General features: G+C 46.2%; 1 protein-coding gene across 4 annotated transcripts in view; it reads left to right on the forward strand.

Annotated features, from left to right (window-relative positions):
• Positions 1–16802, forward strand: part of LOC115555096 (arf-GAP with coiled-coil, ANK repeat and PH domain-containing protein 2) — a 49554-nt gene extending 32752 nt beyond the window's left edge. For 2 of the 4 annotated variants that reach the window (XR_003978815.1, XR_003978816.1), the window contains 14 exons: positions 1682–1794; positions 2188–2239; positions 2350–2450; positions 2846–2951; positions 3316–3524; positions 4108–4177; positions 4300–4394; positions 5005–5207; positions 6268–6360; positions 7289–7381; positions 8263–8496; positions 9324–9433; positions 9768–9878; positions 10378–10442. Coding sequence is in view for 1 of the 4 variants with exons in the window: in XM_030371766.1 (XP_030227626.1) it covers positions 1682–1794; positions 2188–2239; positions 2350–2450; positions 2846–2951; positions 3316–3524; positions 4108–4177; positions 4300–4394; positions 5005–5207; positions 6268–6360; positions 7289–7385; positions 8274–8496; positions 9324–9433; positions 9768–9878; positions 10378–10436; positions 14729–14838 (1752 nt within the window). In the remaining 3 variants the exon portion in view is untranslated. Of the gene's footprint in view, positions 1–1681; positions 1795–2187; positions 2240–2349; positions 2451–2845; positions 2952–3315; positions 3525–4107; positions 4178–4299; positions 4395–5004; positions 5208–6267; positions 6361–7288; positions 7386–8262; positions 8497–9323; positions 9434–9767; positions 9879–10377; positions 10443–14728 lie in introns of those variants that run through there. The other 2 variants (XM_030371766.1, XR_003978817.1) reach the window with 2 other exon arrangements.
• The last annotated feature ends 2462 nt before the right edge of the window (positions 16803–19264 follow it).

Consider the following 19264-nt stretch of genomic DNA (forward strand, 5'->3'; position numbering starts at 1 on the left):
AAACAGATACACCAGGAGCTAGGATTGGTCGTCAAGGGTGGCCCCCAGGTGTGGGAAATGTGAGCTTAGCTGGGGCTGACACACACACACGCACGCACTCACGCGCGCGTACGTACAGCCATAGCGTTAGTGCTTTAGGGATGGTAGGCTAGTAACGAGCATGAGCAAGAGGGTCTGATGACAACACAACCGAGGGTTCGGTTTCTGCTCTCTGGAGCAGAGAGAGCGAGGGAGGAAGGGATGGAAAACGGATAGGGAGGTCAGGGGAGCGAGGGACAAAGAAAAGTGACACCGGAAGAAAGAGTGAGCAGGAGGGTTAAAAAGTGGACAGGGAGAGAGTAGGCCTGCCAAACAAACTCCAAACAGTTACAGGTACCGTCTGCTTGTCGGGATGCAAGTGTGTGACGTTAGATTCTGAAAATAGTGCGATGGAAAAATCATCTTCAATCTCTACGTATTTATTTTACGCTAATACATTTGAGTAAAATAACTTAAGAGAACGGTTGTTCTTTTACTTGATGAATATGCTGCACTAGAAACAATCAAATTAGGTTAAAACGGTGTCTGAACAAAATAGTATTGGAATAGCTGGGGAGAAGGCAGTAAGGCTAGGTCTTACTGTGAAGAATGTAGGTCTTTCCATAGCCCTGGGGGCCGCAAGCATGTGACTTACTGGCATGAACCATGACCAGGCTGAGTGTCTTTAGTGCTGTACCAGGGATATGATGTTGTGACGTTAAATGGAGACTGACTTCAAAGTAAGAGTTCCATTTTATTACTCAGAAGCTCCTGCTTTTAGAGGAAGTATTTTCCCCAGGGGACCAGTGACGTCATATAAACCTGGGTGCGTCATTGGTTGTACTCATTACAAGACACTAAGTTAAGGGACCCTTACCATGCTGTATTGGTTATACACATCCAAGACAAGAAGTTAAGGGACCCTTAGCATGACCCTTACCTCCATTTTGCAAAGGTGTATTTGTGCGTGTGTGTGTGCATGTAACATTCCCTTACGCTGCTCTGTAGACTTTAACAGGGTGTATTTATAAAAGCCGTCCTCGCTCAGTGAATGTGTTTCCCTGGATGGAACAGTCATGGTGTGTTGGCCGGCTGGCTCTGCCTAGTCCCCCTCGTGACTCCTTTGGGGGGGGGGGGGGATGGGGGGGGAGGCTGTGCAGCTCAAGGTCACTGTGTTAAGAGCTGACGGGTGACTCTATATTTTAAGTGCAGAGTCACATCTTCCATCCCCTGCCCCCCCCCCCCCTCCCATCCCTTTCTGCCTAAGGCAGGCCTGCTAGCAACAGAGATAAACATCCATTAACCCTACATTCATATTTAGTAATATCTCTCCCATGTCTCTCCCCCTCTTACTCCTCTCCTCGCCTCACTTGTTCTTTCCTCGGTATCTCTTCTTTCTTTGTTTTTTCTCTTTTAATCCGTTTCCTTCTTCCTTCCTCTTCTTCCTTCACTTCATCTTTTTCTTTCTTCTCGTTTATTTGTCGGTCTCTTTCTTTCTTTCTCTTTATTTCTGTCTCTTTCTTTCTCTTTCTTTCTCTCTCTTTCTTTCTCTTTCTCTTTATTTCTCTGTCTCTCTTTCTCTGCCTTTCTGTCTCTCTCTATACCTCTCTCCCTCTCTCTCTGTCTCTCTCTCTCTCTCCGTCTCTCCATCTCTGTCTCTCAGGACTTCTCGAATGACGACACCAAGCTGGAGTACAATGTTGACGCAGAGAAGGGCATCGCCATGGAGGGATACCTGTTCAAAAGAGCCAGCAATGCTTTCAAAACATGGAACAGGTGAGGACACAGTGAGGCCGGTCCCTTCAGCATCGGCATACTGTCTGATGCCCTGTAACACTGACCCAGTACTCTCCCTCAATGGGTCGTGGACGCCTTACTCCCTTCCTACTACGGGTGATTAACCCTGACCTCCTCGTCGGTTATTTGTACACTTAGCCCCGGAAACCTTTCCCCTGTGTGGGATGGAACTAGCCGCGGTCTGCGTCCTCAAACTTATTTCCAAGTCATCTTTCTACATTTCTGTTGGAGAACATGAATTAACTGTAACTGAAATATCTTGGCCGTAAAGCAGAACAGCAGCTATTCTGGCTACCTAACGAATGGGACCGTGCCGTATTGTGTGGGGGGAAATAAATAACGTACATGTTTTTATTCTACCTTGCGATTCAGGCGATGGTTCTCTATCCAAAACAACCAGCTAGTCTACCAGAAGAAGTTCAAGGTAGGACCTCTTCCCGTGCGTGTGTGTGTGTGTGTGTGTGTGTGTGCAGTGTGTGTGTGTGTGTGTGTGTGTGTGTGTGACTAACGCTGGGTACCCGCCCCAATCCCCAGGACAACCCCACAGTGGTGGTGGAGGACCTGAGGCTGTGCACGGTGAAGCACTGCGAGGACGTGGAGCGACGCTTCTGCTTCGAGGTGGTGTCCCCCACTAAGTGAGTACACACACACACACACACACACACACACACACACACACACACACACACACACACACACACACACACACACACACACACACACACACACACACACACACACACACACACACACGTGAATACACACACACACGTGAATACACACACACACGTGAATACACACACATGTTAGTACACACAAACGTGTGCACACACGCGTGTACACACACACAGGTGTATACATACACACACGACTATAAATAGACACAAACATGTGTATACACCCACGACGCACGGGAATACCCACCCAGAAAAATAAACACACATGTGAGATAGTATTTGACGTACTTCCGCAGCGATTAAGTGTGTTAATGTGAGTGTGTTAATGTGTTTGTTTGTTTGTGTGTTTGCAGGAGCTGTATGATGCAGGCGGACTCTGAGAAACTGAGGCAGGCCTGGATCAAAGCAGTCCAGAACAGCATCGCCACCGCCTTCCGCGAGAGAGGAGACGAGGAAGAGGTGACACACACACACACTCACTCACTCACTCACTCACTCACTCACTCACTCACTCACTCACTCACTCACTCACTCACTCACTCACTCACTCACTCACTCACTCACTCTAACACACTCACTCTAACACACTCACTCTAACACACTCACTCACTCTAACACACTCACTCTAACACACTCACTCTAACACACTCACTCTCTAACACACTCATTCTCTAACACACTCACTCATTCATTCATTCATTCATTCATTCATTCACACACACACACCCACAGACAATGAGACAATACAATAGGAAACATTCGGGCTACATGGGTCCAGCTCTCTGGAAGGTCGGACTGACAGAGGTGTTCCCCCCCTCTCCAGAAGCTGGACAGGAGGGCGTCCACGTCCACGGGGAGCCTGGACTCTGGGGGCGAGCCCAAGGAGAAGCCCCTGAAGGGGGAGAGCGCCCTGCAGAAGGTGCTGACCATCCCCGGCAACTCCTGCTGCTGTGACTGCGGCCAGCCGGACCCCCGCTGGGCCAGCATCAACCTGGGCATCACGCTGTGCATCCAGTGCTCCGGCATCCACAGGTACTGCACTGTGGCACCGTTACGCTGCACGTAACACTGGACTGTACGTACATGGTACACCAGGTTCTGTAAAGGGCCATTTTGGATCTTAATTATGAAGATAGACAGGGCACTCTCCATTTGAAGGCTACCCTTCATTTCATTCCTTCTGTGTAGTTTCTTGATTTTTCAAAAGGGTATGAAACAGACTCCAGATACATCTCACGTGCAAACACTCTGCACACTCCCAATATCACTTTACACAACCATGAGACATCTATGGCCATTAATTTATTGGACTGTGAGACCCCTGACTCTTATGGGTTTATCTGTGTGTATGGGCTCTTGGGCTCTTAAATGTTGTGTAAATGTTTTTATGTGCTGTTTTTATGTCTTGCTATGAGGATTGAAGAGATGTGTAATGCAAGACAAATGTCTGTGTAAACAGACGTTAGAGTTTATCTAATCTAATCCAATGGAGCGTGATCTCCACCAGGTGGTCAAAAAGTGGAATTGCAGCCTCTTGCGTGACGGGGATAAAAGAAAAAAAAAAAAAACGTACACTACATCTTTTCTGTCCTCCATTGAACGTTTGTTTCTGCAGGAGCCTTGGGGTCCATTTCTCCAAGGTGCGGTCTCTGACTCTGGACACCTGGGAGCCTGAGCTGCTCAAGGTGGGGGAACACCAGCGGGTCAGGAGGGGGGGGGGGGTTCTGACACAGATTCTGACACCTGTCACTCACAGATTCACGGGTTTTCATGCGTTTCGTCTCTCTCTGTTCCTGTGCGGTTCCAGCTGATGTGTGGACTAGGGAACCAGGTGGTCAACGGTATCTTCGAGGCTCGTAGAGAGGAGCTGGTTGCCCGGAAACCACAGCCAGGTGACCCCAGGTAAACCCCCTCCACCACCTTCACCTCCACCACCTCCACCACCTCCACCTCCTCCACCTCAGGCCGCTTCGACTAGACTCTACTGCCTGAGCGAAGACTATGTTGGTTGCTTTCATTCACTCAGCTCTGAACAGGGGTGCTTTTACTTTGAAAGAGACGTATCAAATTAAATTGAGTTTTAATAGGGATAGAATCTTAATTTCCGGAATAGAAAATAAAGGGAATTTATCATATAAAAAGATAAAATGCAGGCACTGCTGCAAGAAGTACAGGAGAAGAAGTAATAGAAATATATTCATATTTACGTAAATCGTCTTTACATAAAATTATAATCTCTATTGCATGTGTGTGCAGTAATACAATGAGTAGAGGTTGCCGAGGAATCAGTGTTATAAGCCCATTATAAGAGTGGGAATTCAATGAATTCCAATATCTCTCTGTGGTACAATAGGATTAAATTGAACTCTCTCTTGCATATGAGAGAGAGGTTCATGGAGAGAATACACTCAGCATAGTCGTCTCTTAAACCCCTAACGGGTAATGGACGGTGTCACAGCAGACGGCTCAGCACGGTCCAAGAGAGAGCTCTGTAACTGACCTCCGTCCGCAGGCAGGACATCGAGGCCTACATCAAGGCCAAGTACGTGGAGCGGCGGTTCGTGCGGCGGCCGTCGGACGAGGAGCTCCGCACCAAGGTGGTGTCCCTCAGCAAGCAGGAGAAGAGGCTGAGCAGCAGCAACGAGCACCTACCCCCCCGGCCGCCTCCGCCCACCCCCAAGCTGAGGCCCGCCTCCAACGCCTCCGGGAAGTCAGGTCAGCTCACGTGGTTTTTTTCTTTAACTAGAGATGACGGCTGATCTGGAGTCGGGTGGGAGGGATTGAGAGGCCGACCCGACGGAGGTTTCTAGAAACCTTGATTAGTCTTGGTCAGGGGTCCAAGGGTCGAGCCTGGAGAATGGGTAGGCAGGTTGGTAGTTGTCCTTTTTCAGCTTCTTATTTGTTGCCGGTAAAACATTCTGTACAGTTGGAACTGGACTCACTTTAGAGTCACTCTTAGTTGTTTGTTGTGTTGTTTTATGCTTCAGTTCCTAGATGTATTATTAGTATAATTGTTATTATTATGAAGCTGAGTCTTGCACTTAAAAGCCCTTTTGCTTTTTAAATGACAAAGCAAAAGTGGAAAACAACATCCACCACTGGAAAATGTCAATTAAAATAGACATCCACAAGAGATAGAATTGTGGCCTGCCAATGTGTTTTTCACACATTGTTGATCGTTTTCCTTTTGCGATTGTTTCAGTCGACCAATCCCACGGCACACACACAAACACACGTTGATGGGCCTCAGAAGTAAAGAGGATTGATGTCCCTGGTTTCCATTCAGGAAACGGTTGTCGTAGCGGAGATGTTACTTTTATTCAAAAGAACATCGCAACACCCTCTCTGTCTCCTGTAGCCTCATGCTCTTTGTCTCCTTGAGTAAAGCTGAGCTTCTAGTCTAACTTCCTGTGCTTCACCCTTCCTGCTCTCTCTCTCTCTCTCTCTCTCTCTCTCTCTCTCTCTCTCTCTCTCTCTCTCTCTCTCTCTCTCTCTCTCTCTCTCTCTCTCTCTCTCTCTCTCTCTCTCTCTCTCTCTCTCTCTCTCTCTCTCTCTCTCTCTCTCTCTCTCTCTCTCTCTTTCTCTCTCTCTCTGTTCTCTCCTCTCAATCCTTGTCTTCTTCAATCTTCCTCTCTCTGTTCTCTGGCTGCCCTGCGATTCCCATCTAACCCCCTCCTCATCCCTGCCTTCCTCTAACCTCCCCCCCCCCCCCCCAACACCTGTTCCTCATCCCCTCGGCCCTTTGACCCCCATCCTTCCCCCATCCTTTGCGTAGTTGGAGCCAGTGGCCGTCGTGACTCTCTCTTCTGTGCCGACGAACTCGACTCGCTATTCTCCTACTTTGACACTTCCTCCAAGCTGAGGAACAGTAAGTACTGAAAGCTTGATGTTTCGACCCTCCCCCCCTCCCACCCCCACCCCCTACTCCTCCGCCTCTTCCTCATCTTCCTCCTCTTCCTCGCTCATCTTTCCGTTTTTACTCCCTGCTCGGGGCCGTCGACTAACGTCCCATCCAAACCCACCCCTCCACCCCCTTCCTTCCAGGACCTCCCATGGGCCATTTCCCTCCCGTCGGCCCCATTGTGGAGCGTACCATCCGCTCTGCTCCGGGGGTGCTCTCACCTCAGTCATCGTGGTTCATGTGCGGTCGTCCGGGCTGTTGTTTTGTCATACGTTTGGTGTTTTGCAGGGAACCTGCCTCAGCTGCTGACGAGGCGGTGAAGGGTTTAGGGGTTTGACACGGGGTGACGCTCGGTTCAAAATATTAGGAACGCTCTGATGTTACTGGGTTACAGAGTCTGAAATTGGGAGAAAGACCTGAAACTGGCGGCTGAAAAAGCTGATTATGGTTCCACGTCGTCGACGCAACGCAATGAGCACGCAGACGCTTCGACGCAGTCGTGAACCTGTTTTGGTTCTTCGTTGGGTTTGAGTGAGCGGACCAATCACAGGCCCTTGCTGCTGTTTGTTGCTAACCTTGCGCCTCCGCGCAGGGTTACAAAATTTGGGAGGCGCATGTCAGGCGCATGCGGTGGACGCAAGGAGGGTCCGCAATACGTAATGGGTCCGTAAACCCCCTTGCGTCGCGTCAACGTGGAACCATAATCAGCCCTTAAGACCCGAAGCAACAAAAGCACAAGCTGAGCAAAAACAAAACAACAGACTTAAACTAAATGACTTGTCTGTGGTGACACGAAAATATTAAACAAAAGGAGTTCCTAATATTTGTTTTAGAGCTTGCTTTCTCCAGAACACGTCTTGCAGGTAGTGACCGCGGCGGTTGTGTTGTTTCACAGTCAGAAGTGCAGACAGCGGCATTCAGAACAGCGCCGATGGCAGCAGGGAGATGCTGGCCGACACACCCTCTACCAACAGCCCGGCGGACACAGGTTGGCACGCTCTCACCAAACACTCACGCAGACGTCTCGGGGAGGAACTGATCAATAGCTTTGTGTTGATGGACCCGTTTGATCATTAAACTGAACCCAGAGTACTCAGGGGTCATGTTTGTGTTGTAAAGCACGTGATGAACCAGATAAACAACAGCACTGTTCGGATGGCCCATCTGCACAGAATCGTAAACTGTTGTAGTATGATTCTCAAGTGTACTCGTAGCTCCAGAATATTAATGACTTAATATAACGGTGCTGCATATTTATATCATAATATGGAGTCCTGCTAGGAGTAACAATGTTTTACCTTCTGGATGCAAGTCGCGTGATGTAGTTCCTCTACACTGGCCTGTCTAGCTCAACTGATAGAGCATGGGTTCATTGCCAAGGTTAGGGGGTTCGAGTGCCCACTGGGACTAACGGCGAGAACGCATTGGCTCTCCGTATTGCAAGACTTGCAAAAATGTTTTGATCCCGATCCAAATTTCAACTTCAAGGCACAAGGTTTCTGTTTCAAATATGGACGCAAATTGCCGATTGCATGCTGCTACACGAGTTACCTGTGGGCAACAGGTTTCTTTTTCGGCTACCTGGTTACCGAAATACAGACAATCACAGGATTGACACTCTATCAGGGTCAATCAAACGTCCTGGCAACAGCCCCGCCAAATCAGATTCTAACCAGGGGGAGTGGCTTACGCAAGAGAGCGACCGTCGGCACAGCAACTCCAAACGAAACAAACAAAAAAGTATCTGAGGAAAAAGCAATCGGAAGGTTTTCTTAATTTAAATTGTGCTAGTGGGCGGGGCCTAGCTCCACCAGGGGGGGGGGTGTGACTCCCCATTCACGATGACCTCCTGTGCTTCCCCCCCCCCAGACCCCCCCGAGGACCCCTCCCATGGCCATGCCGGCGGTGCTGCCCCCCGCCTCGCCCTGCAGGGAGCCGGTGTTCTACGAGCCCAAGGACTGCAGCGCGGGCCTCCAGCTGTACTGGGCGGCGGGGGCCCGCAGCCTGCCCGACATGGCCGAGGCCCTGGCGCACGGGGCCCCCGTCAACTGGGTCAACGCCGAGGACCAGAAGCGCACGCCGCTCATCATGGCCGTGCAGGGGGTGAGCCACGGCTTTGGGAGGCTTTTACTTTGAAAGACTAGTTTAGAGAGATGGACCGATAGATTTGGGGTGAATTAATGTTGAGGCCATTCAAAGAGCTCACATGTTGTGGAATATCTGCATGTTTTTCACTGTTTCGATATTTGCTTTCTTATTTATTATCTAGTAGTAGTAGCATTAGTGTATTTTATCACTAATGGCCAATAATTAACTAAACTAAAGGGGGTCGGCTAAGTATCCGCTGGTCAATACATACCGATAACTGCCGGTCCTAACTGCCGGCCACAAACAAATAAGAGTTTGCACGTATTGGCAACGATGCAAGGGCCTCGGGCCTTAAGGTAAACGTCTCCCTCCTTTGTTGTAAGGAATTTTGCATTGCGGAGTAGGGGTGAGGTGGTGTTAAAAGGCAAGGCAAGGCAAGGCAACTTTATTTATATAGCACTTTTCATACACAAGGCAGACTCAAAGTGCTTCACATATAAACATTGTCATACAATAAAATAAAATAACAGGTAAGTAAAAGAAAACAGTAAAAGGCTCTGTGAAACTGTAAACTCATTCTGCCAGATAGGAGACGGATGAATGCTTACATTAAATAGGTTAATTTCTACAACTATAGTGTGCTTTTTTGCATTTAGAAGCCTCATCTTATCAAGACGCAATATCTCGTAAAGGAATTGCCATGAGAAACACCTGCAAACACCTGCATGGTTGAAAACGATACTTGTGTAAACTAATTTAATGTTGGGTCATGTGAATCACAATCACGTGGGCTGATTTCCATTGGGAGACTATAAGGGTGTAATACTGTTGTTCGCCTGCAGGGGTCGCTGGTCACCTGTGAGTTCCTGCTCCAGAACGCAGCCAATGTGAACCAGCAGGACGCCCAGGGGCGGGCCCCCCTCCACCATGCCACAATCCTGGGTCACACGGGGTGAGGGATGCCTGCTCCCTCCCTTCACAAGGTTCACTAGGAACCAAACCAACGACCACCATTTATCCATGTTCATAAACCCAATCTAATCAGTTAATTTTCTATAAGCCAAGGAATAATCACTACTACGAAATAAGGCCAATGCTCATAAATATAGTCATAAATATTTATAACTCAACGGTAATGAAGGGTATTTTGTTTTATGTATCAATTTACAATGACTATACTTGAAGTATAACCATACTCTATACAACTACTATGCTCTATGACTAAAGAACTACCTAGTACTCTACCACCGTATTGACCGACCACCCTCCGTGTTTCTTCAAACCAGACAGGTGTGTTTATTCCTGAAACGAGGAGCCAATCAAAACGCGGCAGACATGGAGGAGAAGACCCCCCTGTCCATGGCCGTGGAGGCCGCCAACGCCGACATCGTCACCCTGTAAGCACCGCGTTCATGCACTCACTTTGAATGAGGTGTGTCCGTGTCAAGGCCTCGGTTTACCGCACTGACTCCGTCAGCACACAGGAGTGTTTCCCAACCTCTTTAGTCTTAAGTACCCCCCGCACTCAACCACTCAGGTTAGGTAACCCTACTTTGGTACCATCAAACTTCAAATGTTTTCCTTTTAGCTAACATTATACCATTATCCTTTAGCATCATTATCAATATTTTGGTGGTTGTAGGGTTTAGGCGAAAATCATATTAATCTCTCAACCGATATGACCGATATTCAACAAATTCAACGAGTAGGAATATTTCAACTGTTAAATTTTCTTTTGGTTTGTTTGGGTGTAACGAAGCAAACTTGATTCCCCCTGGACCCTGCTCACGCTGCCCTTTAGGTTGCGCGGAGCCCAGGTTGGGAACCACTGGCCCACGGTTGAACCTATTCCCATGTCATCGTGACCGACATTGTGCTCCCCCCCCTCCCCCACAGGCTGCGGCTGGCCAAGATGAACGAGGAGATGCGAGAGGCGGAGGGCTACAGTCCCGCAGGTCAATACCCCTCCCACAGCCCCACCGAGATGCAGTACAGGAAGTGCATGCAGGAGTTCATTAGCCTGCAGCTCGACCGACCCTAGGCGTCGCACATGCAAGAGCGCAACCACACACATAGACACATGCGCACACACACACACACACACACATGCATCCGAAGCAAACACACATGCACACACTCACGTATACTACACAACACAACACAACAGACACGTTTCAGAGGTGAATGCACCTCTTGTGAGTGGGGGGTGAAACTCCCAAACACTAAAATCTAACCAGAAAGAGAGGAGGCATCAATCGCATTTGATTGGCCAAAATCCAATGTTGTTGACACAATGTTTAGCCAATCAGAATGGACAATTGCTGTTTTAGTGTCTGGCGTTTAATAAGTAGATTATTTGACTCGTGATGAAGCAGAGAACTGTTCTGCTGTTACAACGTGCTGCTGCTGTAAGGTTAGAGAAGCGAGACCGTGAGTTTGTACTGTGGTCTGGTCTCACTCTCCACTGCTGTGTGTTTTCATCCTGTGTCTCACGCCACAACCAGCCTGACGCTGGCTTCTCTGTGTGTGTGTGTGTGTGTGTGTGTGTGTGCGTGTGCGCGTGCGTGTGTGTTGGCACTTGAGACAGTTGCCAGGCTCAGCTCAAGTTGCCGGGGGGATAAGCCATCCCCTCATCAAGATAGAATAAAACCCCAAATCATTGCTTTCAAAGTGAAACCTCTTGTATTTGAGAGGATGAATGCACAATGCATTAATTGTACCCTGGATGATAGGTTAGAAAATGTACTCATGTAACCATGATGGTAGAGACATGGACTTAATATATTTTATATAAAAGGGAGAAAAATGGATGAACGATGTTTTGGAGAACTACGTCTTGGCTGTTAGAGTATTGGAGAGGAGCTGTCAGTTTATTTGAGCTGTGTGTGGGACGTCAAATACCTGTCACCTGTTAAGTCATAATGTCATTCAAAAGCAAACTATCCAGGTTACCAGCTTACTGCCAACAGAGACACTAAAAACCTCCTGAGGATACATCTGTCTATCTGGCAATATTCCTTACTATTGAATGACTTAGGATTTTTAAAGACGTGAACGTTATGTCACTCTCTCGATGCAATCTGCAGACCTCAGAGACTTATTTATGCACATTCCTTTCCAACAGTTATGCAAATATCTGGTCTTCTTTCTTTTAAAGTGGTTGTGCGGTTCGATTTTCAGCAACTCATGTTTAACTTTTTTTTTTGTGATGCACCGACCATATCTCCAAAACTATGCGTGTCCCCTGTGATGTCGTCACGAGAGAAAAAAAAAATATGATCTATTTTAAACTACTGAATATGTATTGATAATCCCAGAAACCATATAAGCATAAATAACTGTTGTAAACTGCGTGTATATACAGTATATCTATATATTCTGTCAGGGGCAGAGCAGGCGAGAGACTATGGCAGGGGCATTGTATTTCCTGTGTGTCTCGTGACACACTTTGCACAAGAGTGAGAGTTAAGAAGGTTGTGTGTTTGCATCCTGTAAGGGTCCTTATGTGTGTTACCGTGTTGTGTTGATCCATTGTGAGGGCTGTGTATGAGATTGTTAAATCAGCCTGGTAAAAGTTGTATCTGCTAATAGGCCAAAAAGCATGAGGTCACCCAGAATTGTAAAATTTCATGGTTTCATTTTTTTGAAGAAGAAGAAAGTCAGACTTTAGTCCACATTTAAGTCCATCCATTTCCATTAAGTGCAATAGAAAATGTAATTTCTAGCCATGTAGAGACTTAGAGAGAATTAACCTGATAGTTTATATAATCCTTTATCTCAATTGGTTGATGACTTTACAAAGAAAAAAACGTAACTAAATGGTTCACAAAGACTTTCAAGAACGTTCAAGAACTACGGACTGAATGAACCCCTATTCCATCACCTGTACCCTAAGATTAGCCATACCCCTAAACACTGTTGGTTGTTTCATTTGGGACAAAGGCACTTTGATTTAACCAATATGCTTAGTAATTGTATCCCTGGTCTAAATGTGTAATGTTGATGTTGTCAGAACTTGGAAAGGAAGTTTTAGCACCAGCCCCAAATATGTTTGTTGGGTCAAATTACTTTGTCAAAGGCGACATGAGTTGGACATCTGTTGCTCTTGCACTTACCTACATCGACCACAAGAGGGGGCTGGTGAAACTCCCTATATGTTCTGTTGTTACCGAAGATGATTTGAAGTGCACTCTGGGCCTATTGGTCATGACAGCTGGTTGACGGTTAAGTCTTCACGGTGGAAAGAAACGTAATAATACACAGTTTTAGTTGAAATGGAGTATCTTTCACCAAATGTTAAATGTTGTATTCTGTAGGCAGCTATCCATTCGGTAAAATGATGTTCAGGAAGAAGTACCAGTCTCTCTTGTGACACTACCTGTCGAGTGTTGAAGAGACCAGGGGGTCTGCATATAAACCTGTATGTTATGTGGTCGTTTTAATGTGAAATGGGAACTATTCTGACCAGTAGTGCCTTAAAGGTCCCATGTTTATTGTTTTATAACAACCAAAGTTTACTGCTTATTTAAGTGGATGTTTACAAGCCAACTTTATTTAACTTGTATTCATCAATTGGATAAACATTAAGATCTATTGGATAAACTATTTCAATCTAGAACAATACACAACACATGTTGCTCAATCGGACCTGCTTGATTGGCTTGTCTTTCAAAAGATACTTGGGGTGGGGGGGGAAACAGCATGTCACATGATGAATCGAGACTCGGACACACACGGGCATAGTAGGCTGCTGGAGCCCAGCGATGGGGGACCTTTAAGGCCGACAGGTAGCGTCGATAGCTGAGTTCAGGCGGGAACGCTGTGTGCTGTGCAGAAGGATCCTCTTCACCTTGTTTTTTTTCCAATACGGAAAGATTAGCCTTGCTTCCCCTAATCAAGCTAATCCCTAGTCTTCCTCTGAGAGACGGCCTCGCAATCAGCCCCCCCAATCAGCTGAACGCTGAGCCTGATGAGTGACGTTCAAGAGCCTGGATGTTGGTTTGGGGTGGGGGTGGCGGTTGAACTAAAGTTGCGATGTCTTACCTGAATTAAGGGGGTGACGCAACATGTACTGATGCAAGAACAAGGGGTTTATAGAAAGTGAAGTTACCAGAAGGCCCCCAAAACTGAGTTGTACTATTTGTTTTCATCTTTTAAACAAAGGCCGTTTTCTTTTCTTTTTCTTTTTCTTTTTTATCCTGAGCATTTACAGCCACTGGATACTGTGTGTGTGTGTGTGTGTGTGCGTGTGTGTGTGTGTGTGTGTGTGTGTGTGTGTGTGGGGCACGAGAAGGACATTGTACATCGGGTCCACGTTTTCACTTGTTTACTCCTGCAACAGAACGGGACTTGTTTGTTTTTCCCTTTTCTACGTATAACACTCAATTAACCGACGACGCACTGCTGTCTCACTCACTACCCTGCGCCCGGTGCTCCAGTCCTCTCCTCACGCCTCTCCTTACAGTGTGTGCCTTTCTTTTATTTTCTCTTTCGTTCTCTTTGTTTATTCACGGCAGCCATGGCCAAGGCAACTGTAGTTTTGTACATAAAAAAAAAAAAAAAAACGCTGCACTTTAAAAAAACATAATACAGTTGTTAACAAAAACTCTCCCCTCTGTGCGCCTTGTCTTTCTTTCTGACTCCGTGACTCTGGTAACAAACTGCTTTCTGACGCTTGTTTTCCTCCGAGCGTTGCCGGCTGCTTGTCCTGTTCTCTCTTCTCCTCCCCGTCTGTGTTTCTCTCTTTGTTTGTTTCGAGCCACGCCGCAGCCCTCAAGGAGAGGTATGGCCCAACCTTCTTTTTCCTTCTTTCTCCAACACTGACACACGACACTACTGACACATACTAATGCTGTGTACCTGCATGCTTATTAAAGCAGGGGCCTTTTCAACGATAAGATTGCCATAGCAACACCGTAGGCCTAAACAGTACCGATTGACTTTTTATTCTATGTCTGGGTGGTTTTGTTACTCGGGTTGTCCCCTGCATTGTATTTTTAATCCCAGTTAAGAACAATACATACTAGCATGCCTGTGTCCTAGTCGAAATGAGCTCCAGAAAGTCAGAGTCTCTAGCCTTTGTTTGTTGTATAATTGGCAGTGATTCACTCTGCGTCGCTAACAAACACAACACAAGGTTTTGCGTTTTGTGCGGTAGTCGTAGCTCTGGGTCCCATGCGTTGTCACTGTGTGCTTCTGAGGAGAGGTTTCAAGTTGTTTACAGCGTGTGTTTATTTTCCCCTGGCAGGTGATGAGACTTACCAGGATATTTTCCAGGACTTCACCCAGATGGCCTCCAACGACCCAGAGCTGCTCAACCGCTACGAGCAGTACAATACGCCCAGGCCCGGCCCGTAGCCACCCCGTCGGCCTCCAACTGCAGTGGGGGGCTGCCACGCTCGCTGCGAGCCACACAGCACCGCGGTGGTCTGAAACCCCCCCCCCCCCTCTTCCTCATCTTCATCGTCATTATCGTCATCGTCATTATCAAATGGCGACAGGTGGCTGGTCATCTTGTTTCTTCCTTCAGGCTCAAGGCTTCATGGCTTCAAGGATCCAACGCTTCAAGGCTTCAAGGCTACTGTGAAGAGTACCGGCGGTTCACCTCATGCCGGTCCACGCGGCTTGCGTAGTCCAGGAGGTCAGAGTGCCTACTTCCTCTCGGATCTTTATTTTCTACTCTACTCTGTAAACGAATGGTACAGCGGCCGCAGCCTTTCAGGTGATCCGTCCGATGGGACTGACGCGAGGCGCTGTTCGGGACGGCCAGATTCCTCCAAGGCTCTCGCGTCGCAGCCACGGTCGAGGAGGGACGTTTGATTCCTGATGATCCACAGATGGCGTTTCCCAGGAACAATACGGACGATGGTGTTAGGATGAGTTTACCCTAGGTTAGATGGTTTGTGATATAATGATGAATGTGCCCAATAGACCGACGATTTGTCTTTGCTGAATCATTGCACTATGTAATAGAGTTGGCTGGAGAGGCACATAGAAAACCACATGCTGTATCATTTTTGACGCAGAGAGATGAATGGGCTTCTGGCCGGCATGTGTGTGGACCGGAGGAATTATATAACGTAGAGTATTTGCACAAATCTGTGACAAATCGTCCAAAACCACTGATGTTTACCAACTGCCCCAGTGAGACTAGTCTGAAACAATGCGGTCATCATATCAACGTTTTATTCATGGGTCTCATCTGTACTGTACAAAAAAAAAAGGAATCTCATCTTTTAAGTCATTTTATTCATCGCTTTTATATATTATACGCTTTAGTTGTTTTTCCAAATGTTTCACTGAACGATTTTCTATTTGTCTCTTTTCACACCTCCTCTGGTGATGGGGAAGCTTGTGGTAATGAAGCTGAGGTTGTGTTATCAAACCAAATGCTCTCTGTTATCGGAAGATGATTGCGCTCATTCAATAGAGACGTGGAATGAGATGCTCATTTCGCGAGGGGAGCGATCCCGGACGCTGATGGCCCTGTGTTGTATCCAGTACTTGCTCGAGGTACTGAAGTGGGTTCCTCCAAAATACGCCTGGAAAGTATTGCTAAAAGCATATGGAAAAATGAATCATTTCTGGGTGTTGACTTTCTGTACGGGAAGGGGTTTTCGTGGTGTGGAAAATCACGTGGCAGCTCAATAATCTCAAAGAAAACTAAAACGCTAAACCTGTGAAGGTTAGATTCTTCTATTTTTTGGGTAGTTGTGAGAATTATTTTACCCGACATTTGACCGAGTTGACACGCCGAACATATGTTTCGATCTAATGATTTAAAGCGTATCGTGACCAGCCTAACAGAATCTTCAGATAAACCCACATGGCAAATTATCTTTGTTTTGATTCCATTTATTTTGTAGGTTCAATATTTCTGTACTTAATTTATAGAGCTTTCAATGTCTCGACTTGTTTCAATGGCAGGAGTATGATTTTTGTGTGCAGTGAAGTTAATCTTCTTCCAGTGAATCCTGGGGTCAAGAAGATATTGTACATTTTGTAGAGATGCTTTTGAGCACGTAAGAGAAGGGAGGAAAAAGCAGTGGTACTGGAATCATTAAAAAAAGGCTTTTGTAAATGCTGTCCTCTGCATCAACCAGTATCTGTAGTTTATTTTGTATTGCCTGTCTGTCTATACCAATGCACATGTTTATTTCAACTGTAATATCTTAAGACTTTAATTCATATGCTTCCAATTATGAAGATTCATTATAAACCCTGAATCTGTCTGTGTGTATTTTTGTTAGTATTGTGAACCTCTTAAACATATGGTTTCATTGGCAGCTGTGGTTTTATATAAACTATAATTGCAACTTAAATTTAAGACAAAGAATCGACTCATTCATTCAAAGTTTAATTAAAAGCTAATTTTGTCCATTCCCTGGATAACAGAATCAAAATCTGCCAACCAATGGCAGCCAGAACATTTACCAATGTTCTGGCTGCACCATTCATTGTTGGATTTTCTTGCAAAACATTTAAAGATGCTGGCAAACCCTAATGTCCAATTTTATTGGCCAATAGATAATAAACAATGGCCATTTTATGACCCACGCTTCCCAATAAATGGGCTAATTGGTGTCAATATATCAGTTTATGAGTTTTAAGATTAAGAGACACACTTATCCCTGTGCACACGAGCATTTAAAATATTACTTGTGACTAGTTCATTTGTGTTGAAGCATTCAAGCACATATGTTTATGTCAGCTGTTATGTCTTCCAGTTTTTTCTCTCTTATATTGAACTAGACCTGGTACACAAAATGAATTATTAGGCTTCTGGTAGAGGCCTAGTTACCTGAGTTAAAAAGTTAAGCTCTGTCATACTTGACTCTTTAGTCTTTTCTAAACCAAAGGTTTATACTCCAGAAAATATTCCATTATCTTATTAATAAGCCAAACCTTCTGCTATTTAATATGGAATACAATGGATGAACTATAATAAATTATGAAATATTTGATTTATGTAGTGCAAAAACAAAATTCCATTTAAATTGAGAAAAATAGAAATAGTTATACAGTTCATGAACTATAAAATGATGTTTTTGGCTAACCCATGACGCATCAAGTATGCACCTTCCAAGACCCAAGTGGAAAAAGAAAATATGGAAATATTCCCGTGTGAATAACTTGAATGTGACTTTCATTTGGCAGGTATTTTATGCTTTATTTATGTCCTGTCTTCGTCGGCGCTATCAGGATTAGGAGTTCTACTCCCTCAGGGCCACCCATACTTATGTATGCACTTGCGCACAGTTTTATAAGACAATGCGGATAAAAGCATCCTATATAATCTAATTGACAGAAAGATTGTATTGTAACGTTGATGTATATGTTGCATATTGCTTAAAAGATTAAGAATAACATCAAGTTGTTTTAAAATACATAGGTATGCTATATTCATACAAATAACTACACACGTAAACTTAATGATTATTGTAAATATTTGATGCTAACATAACCGACTAGGCGTCATCTTTCGAGGCCTGCCTATTCACAAAAAAGAGCCCTGAAGCTAAACCTCAGTCGAGGGCACGCAGGCATAGCTTTCAACCCAACGCACGGCAACGTGTCAAGCGGCGATACCATGGCTCAAGGGGCCCCCGGGTACCGGCCACCGGGCTTGTTCCAGGAAGTCTGTGGTCCGCTCCCCTGTAGAGAAACGGAGGATCGCAGCTGGAGAGGTTTTCCTCAATAAAAACGCTATGTGCAGAAAACAGTGAGAGGCCGCGGTCCATTAAGGAGCGGCGCTCTGGACCGCAGCATCCAACTGCCGCCACGGAACACTGCGCCTGCCAGCGGCTCCAGACTGCAGCCGCCGCGCCGATCAGAGCGCTCTCCGCGTCGCGTTGAGGAAGGCATGCTCCTAACTCAATTTAATTGACCTCTTATTTCAATTTAAAGAATTAATATACCTATATATTATATATTCATATTCATATTAATAAATGATGAAGTAAATCCAAGAAGGCAGTACAATATATGTGTACGTTACTCGTTTTAGTTCAGCCGTTGTAGTTCCGGTAGGGATGGATGTCTGCCGGCAAATTGACCCCCCCACAACAGCAAAGTTGCTCAATTGTTCTCAAAAAGCGCAAACCCACCTGCAGCCCTCCATGTCATGTTAGTGAGCTGGGAACCGGCTGATAACTTTGATGACACTTCCGATGGAAGAAGAGAAAAGCTAGACTCCACCCGGTGGATCTAGAAGGAGCTAGCGGGGCTTTAAACACCCGAGCAGCTAGGGGGGGTGGTGGTGGTGGTGGTAGTGGTAGCCGTGCTGCTCGCACAAGGGGCTCTGGTTTCACCTTCTGGAACCGGCATTGTGTGTGGAATCCAAACTGTTTGGCTGTTTGGCTCTGACTGCACATGATGAATGAAGAGAGGCACTGGCTCTCGTGTTGTCCGCATTCTTCCTCCGCACCTCATTCTGACTCAACGCTCAACTCAACGAGGATTGGGAGTCAGTGTGTTAAAATGGTGTCATCCTCTTCCCCCAAAACACAAACACACACACACACACACACACACACACACACAACAGTCTTGATCTTCATTCCATGTCTGGTATTTACGTCATCGCGGCTTCCCTAGAATGGGCCGGTGTTGAAAGCCGTCCGCCTTCAAGGAGAGAACGTTTATGTTTTGAGGAGCGAAGCTCTCCCCGGAGATAGGTCTCCCCCCCCCCCCCCATCCAGAACCAGGTCTGCTCTCCAGCTGTTCCTGGACTCACGGAACACAGAGCCTTGTTCTAGGGACAGCTGTGGAACAGTGAGGCTGG

This window comes from Gadus morhua, chromosome 12 (genome assembly GCF_902167405.1).
Source record: "Gadus morhua chromosome 12, gadMor3.0, whole genome shotgun sequence".
Classification (NCBI taxonomy): Eukaryota; Metazoa; Chordata; class Actinopteri; order Gadiformes; family Gadidae; genus Gadus; species Gadus morhua.